This window comes from Neophocaena asiaeorientalis, unplaced genomic scaffold (genome assembly GCF_003031525.2).
Source record: "Neophocaena asiaeorientalis asiaeorientalis breed wild unplaced genomic scaffold, Neophocaena_asiaeorientalis_V1.1 scaffold20, whole genome shotgun sequence".
Classification (NCBI taxonomy): Eukaryota; Metazoa; Chordata; class Mammalia; order Artiodactyla; family Phocoenidae; genus Neophocaena; species Neophocaena asiaeorientalis.
In genome coordinates, this window is record NW_020173387.1 from 157,208 (window position 1) to 163,218 (window position 6,011).

General features: G+C 46.1%; 1 protein-coding gene across 3 annotated transcripts in view; it reads right to left on the reverse strand.

Annotated features, from left to right (window-relative positions):
• Positions 1 to 5,139: 5,139 nt before the first annotated feature.
• The window catches only part of POLA1 (DNA polymerase alpha 1, catalytic subunit), a 295,300-nt gene continuing 294,428 nt past the window's right edge, over positions 5,140 to 6,011 (reverse strand). For all 3 annotated transcript variants that reach the window (XM_024746622.1, XM_024746621.1, XM_024746620.1), the window contains one exon: positions 5,140 to 5,869. In XM_024746622.1, the coding sequence (XP_024602390.1) occupies positions 5,724 to 5,869 (146 nt within the window). In that variant the 3' untranslated portion in view covers positions 5,140 to 5,723. The remainder of the gene's footprint in view (positions 5,870 to 6,011) is intronic.

Consider the following 6,011-nt stretch of genomic DNA (forward strand, 5'->3'; position numbering starts at 1 on the left):
ATCTTGGATGGTATACGAGAAACAGTACCATTCTTCCTGTTAATGAAGTCTTTTTTAAGTCATTTTTTCTCATTTGACCCTTCCATGGAGCAGAAGCAAATTGCGTGAAATTACCTCCAAGGATTACATTTATTACTGGCCAATGAGAACCCCTTGCCTTGTTTTACAAACTCTTAATCCTATGTCATTCTGATGCCGCAAACAAGCCCGGTCCTGGGCCTCCTGTTCTTTCAACTTTCCCCAGCTGGAGGGACCTCATTCTGCACTTAATATTCCCCATAAATATCACACGCTAAAGACCCCCTGACTTCCAGCAAGTCCACATTAAACATGTGACATGTCACGCATGACAAACTCTGAGTATCTTTTCAAAGCAGCATTAGAAGCAAAGAAACCAATTTTCTTCTCCTTCCAAACCTCCCCAAGTGCTGAATGATGGGGATTGGAAAGAGCCACTGGAGCGTACTTAGGGGGATTTTATGAGATTTTCCAGAATGATTTAATCTTATTGTGAGCATTATTAATGAATGGCAACCCAATTTGGCCCCAATATCTGGGAACGCGGTCACAATGCTGGGAGCGGCTGACCCCACCCCCCCAACCCTAAGCAAACCTCTTCCACCCTAGAGGAGGCCGTGCAGAGCCCAGGGGAGTCCGGGAGAGCCCCTGTGATGGGGGTACTGCTGTTCCCTATCACACCCAGGCCGAAATGCCCCACCACCCGCCTTCCCAGGGCCACCCCTACAGCATTTTGGGTGAGGGGTGAGGGAGCCCGGTCTGGCCTCTGTGGGAAGGATGAGGGGAAAGGCTAAGTTAATTTGCTACATTTTCAGACAGGCTAGCCAGATCCGGAAGGAGCCCCAAAAGGCAAGGCAAGAAGGGAGCAGTTGGCAAAGTATTTTCAGAAGGTGCCCCTAAGTGTTCTTCCATCACCAGCTACCCATGGGCTGGACTGTGGACAGTTAGGGAGGACAGCTTAGGTTTGTGTGAGAAAGACAGAAAGTGGATGAATTAAGGAGAGTGACCGCCAAGAGGAAGGTTTTGGGACTTGAAACTCAGTCTTCAGCTAAAGTCACCACTATTGGTCCCGGCCAGCTTCCCACTTTTTTTTCTCCTACTACCCCCGCCCCCCATTGGGGCAAACACTTATTATTATTGGTTTTGATCTGTAATGCCAAGAGACAAGGCACTTGTACTTCTCTTTTTCATATCATCTTGAGTGCAAAGATCTTACTAGAATGGAAAAGGGGCTGATGTTAGAGGAAAGGAAATTATATGTAAGTTACTTCAACTTGCTTTCAGAGGAAAAAAATGTGTACGTGAGCATGCACGTATGTGTATACACAGAAGTGTGTCTGAATGAAGGGAGTCTTAAACGGGCCCTAAAATGGTATTTTGGAACACCGAGTTCCACGGAGCAATTGCTTATGTATTTAAGTGACAAAAGTTTGAAGTATACATTTTTTCCTTTAAAGAAAAGGGAGTGATTACCAGTTGTACATTAAGAAATGTCATTCAGTAATTTTTATTCATTCTCTGGAAATCTTCGTAAAAGTCTGAATCATACTTCTACAAGCAGCAATTTTGTTAATCCAGGGGGTTATTACTCTGGGCCCTTATTAGGTTCTACACCACTGCCAAGCAATCCTATAACCCTCTCAAAAGAAGTTTACCTCCCTGTTATAAAACCAGTAGTGGTATTTATACTGTGCAATAATTAGTGTATTACTTGAATCCACTAACACGTTCATTTTATCTCTGCACAAAACCTCTAGTCTGCTTATAGAAAGCTTGTGCCTCCTTTGGTGCTGGTAAAGTGGTGAAAGAGTGAATTGAAGGCTGGTTGCACTTTCTCCTTTTGCCTCGCCTTAATTCCCATCTCTTTTTGCTCTCATCCAATTAGCACAGTGTATTAAGCGGTTTATCATCTCATAGTCAGCTATTGAGAGAAACAAGGCGAGCACTTTGCAATAGAACCTGCGCTCCTTTGACACCCTCAGGTACTTACATATTCCACTGTGCTATGAATAATAGAGGAAGAATGGAGCGCTAATTCCCTCATCAAAGAATGCCTTGTCTGCTGCTTTGCTCAACACCACCATTCTGATCAAAAGAAAAGCAATAAAGCTTAGCATAACAAAACGAAACCTACTTATTAGCTTAGTGGTTAAATTAATGCAGAGCCGCTGCTATTCAAAACCAAGGTTTGAAAACAGCCTCCAACAACCTGATAATGCTGCCTTCGGGATGAAGGAATTTTAATCTGAAATTTGAGGCTGGCTCAGATGAGTTAATCTATTAAACTGCTATAAGGAAGCTCCACAGCAAACCGTTCAATTAAGAAATATTTAGGTGAGCAGTGAGAGAGAGAGAGAGAGAGAGAGAAGGAGAAAGGAAAGGCGAGGCGGGTTAAACTTTGGGATGAGAGATGGGGGAACTGAATTGAGGGTCTGGGGTTTAGTGTGTTTTTCACAAAACCCTGACACAAGATAGGGAAATCTGCTTTTGGAGTTTCTTTATCTTTGCATTACTTGCCAAACTAATTTAAATGCTATGTTCGAAAAGGCGTGTTGAGGTGTGTCTGTATGTGTGTTGTTGGTAAGAGGAGGTATGGGCTGGAGAAGGGAGTGGCTGTGAGGGGCACCGAATTCATCCCCTTTCACCAGCCTGTCCCAAACTCCAGTCTGTCAACTTTGATTAGCCCCACGTCTTGGGCAACAGTCTTGAGACGAACCCCGTCTGTTTCCTAGACAAATTAAAACCTTAACTGAGCAAGCTCTTGGACGATTTTCAACTTCTGGCCTCCCCTGTTCCCCTTTACATGAAGGAGAGTTGAGAGCACGTTGTGACCCTTGCTAGATAGATGTGCTCCCTGTTGTAGGCACACCCTAAATTCAACAGGAAACATGCCCCTTTCAGATGGGTTCCTTTAGGGCACTAAAGGAAATTTAGTGCCCTAAATTTAGCCTAGAGTAATTTAGTCTGGCCCACAGCATTTAGAATTTTATTTTTAAAAATCAGTCGCCAAGGTTTAGAAATCAAGACACTTCGTGGCATATCTGGATTCCTGGCTTCGCTTGAAAACCAGATCGTATGGCCACCCTGGGCTCTGTCCCTCCCAGAATTGCTGAGTAGCTGCTGCCCCCTTTGGACGGGACATGGCCACTTGGGTTTACCAGGCCCTGCCACTCTCTAGTGTTGAACCCAGCCTGTTTCACTTTTATCACCTGAGCTTAACACTCATGCCAGGGAGCCTGTGGAGACATATGGGGAGGCTCCCCCTTGACAAAGAAGTGGGCAGCACCTCTGTACCCATGCGCTGACAACCGACGCAAATCAGGGAGTAGAAACCTTTCTCAGGGAAAAGTGACCATGCCATGTTCCAATCTTCCCACAGAGAGATCCACTGGAATTCACAGAGTTGCAGTTTCAACTTTCTATAAAATCCTGGAATCCTCAGATGCCTCCTGGAATCCTTAGGTGCCTCTCAGAAAAGCCTCTTAACTAACCTGGAGTTACTGATCTGAATTAAAAAACATCAACCACTGTGTTAACTCTTTTCGGGAACTGTACTAAGAAATGTCTGACTTTCTACGGACTTTCGACAGAAATGGTTGCTGCCCTCACCGTGATTACAATCTAGATGCAGGGACAAGAAGCAGACCAGTGAGAACCTGTTTCTGTCTCCTGGAGTTTCTTTTTTTTTTTTAGTGATTTGTTTTTGTTTTTTTTGTTTTTGCGGTACGCGGGCCTGTCACTGTTGTGGCCTCTCCCGTTGCGGAGTACAGGCTCCGCGGCAACTGCTCGCGGGCCCAGCCGCTCCGCGGCATGTGGGATCTTCCTGGACCGGGGCACGAACCCGTGTCCCCTGCATCGGCAGGCGGACTCTCAACCACTGCGCCACCAGGGAAGCCCTCCTGGAGTTTCTTGATGAGCAAGTTGAAGATAACCCTCTATTTGTATTTACCATAATCACCCCGGGTCCCAGAAATCAAGGAAAATGCGCCTTCTCTTCGGAAAGCAAAGTGGGAGTGTGGGCTCGGGAAGCATACATTAGAGAACCGTCTCTATAACCCTCTACGGTAACAGCAAGGAAAAACCACCTAATCCTTAGCTTCCCAGAGCAGCCTGGGTGCTGCAACTTCTGATAGGTTGCAGAGCCTGAGGTGCCAAGGCATTAATTAATTAACCGACACGGCCATTAACCCAGCGTTTCTACTTAGAACCCGAGTATAGGAGACAGAGGAGAAATGGGGAGAGGGTGAGGGAAAGAAAAGAGAAGGCGAAGCAAGATACAGGGCAGCGTCACCTCCACTGCTTAACAAGTAAGCCTTTACTAGGGTCCAAGCCGGGTGACCTTTCTCCCAGGAGCCATCAGCCTTGCTTTCCCAAAGGAGACAGCACTGGGCTCTTGGCTTAGCTCTCTTTGGCTGTCCAAGTCAGCAAAGCACATGAGAAGCCATACTTCATCTCTTAAAGGACACAAAGTGCATGGAAATGCCACTCAGAACACTGGAACATACATCACACCGAGGATCTCTGAGTGGAGACCTGAGCGGGCTGAGGTTTGGGAATGGGATGGTCTCCAGTCATCCCTTACTCCTGGCTGCCCTCTCCAGTCCAGTCTTTGCACCTGATAAGGAGTCACTGCAACTGATTTCCCTTTAGAAAGCTTTATTCTGAAGTGAGAGAAAAAGCACAGCATATGTTTCTTTTATGAAAATCCATAGGTAGATATTTTTTAAGAATATAGCATAGTTGTACAAGGGGAAATATGTTTTGTTAGTATAATCTTACCAAGAACGTAAGAAAGGAAAGACTGATACGTTGAAATACGTTTGGCTTCTGGCAAAAAGGCACCGTTCTGAAGAAATGAGAAAAATAGCGCCAGGGCCGATTAACCATCTGTCCCCCCAGTTTCTCTGAATATAACACAATGATCCTCACCCCAACCTATACACATTTTTAATGAAATGCTATAGGATATGAAATTATTTAACATGTGCTTTCCTTTTGTATAAACCTTTACCTAGATTTTCTACTTGAGGAAATAAAAGAGGAAGGTGAGTGTGAAACGGCTGCCCAGTGTGCATGTACGCGTGCATGTTGGGCTTTGGAGAAATTCAATACACAAGTAAGCTCTGTTTAATCTATTTAGTTAGTGCAAGGCTTCTAAATCTCCCCCCTCGGCGACCTGTATGATAGAAAGACTGAAAAGGATAGCCACTCCTGGAGCCAGCAGCCCGGGAAGCACTTGGGTTCAGACTGGATTTAACTGGCCCGTGAAAAGGCAAAGTGTCAGCCCTCCGACCAAGCTCCACGAACCCCCCTCTTTCTGGGGGCGCCTCTGCTGAAGGTCCTGGGGCAAAGCTTGGGGCGACTTGCATCCCAGCCACTCTCAATTTCTCTTCCCTCACCGACCCCTCCCCTAGAAATCCAGTCCCCAATGCGAATGTGAAGCAGCCATCTCCAGGTGGTGTTTCAACAGCACGAGGTATACTGTCAGAGGAAGGCGGTTTTGCTGTTCTCTGGTGCTTGGTAGATTAAATATTTTTGCGGTTCCTTCCCCCTTAATAATCCCCCTCCCAAGCAACATCCACACAAACATGATATGTAGTCCCAAAGGAAAAGCGATGCAGGAGAAGCAGCCAGGGCCATGGTGCAGGTGCCGAGGATGCGGGTCTTCCTTCCACCGCCCCCGAGCGTCCACTTCCGGGAACCCCTCAGGACCGCACAGCACAATCGGCAAAGAGTTTGCTGAGATTCACTTCGGAGTAGCCACTTTGGGACAAGAACTGCTCTGCTGTGTTCTTGAGTTTTCTATAGTCCTGAAGAACTTTGGGAGTAAAAAACTGCTTCTTCAACTTATCTAAAAAGAAATAAAAGTAAAAGGATTACAAGTCTCAGAGGCAGCTTCGTTTAAAGAGCATTCAGTATTGCTCAAGTACCAGAAGCAGGGGCTGTGCATTCTGTTCTCACCTCCAGGTCAGATGTCCTCACGGTCCTGTGGC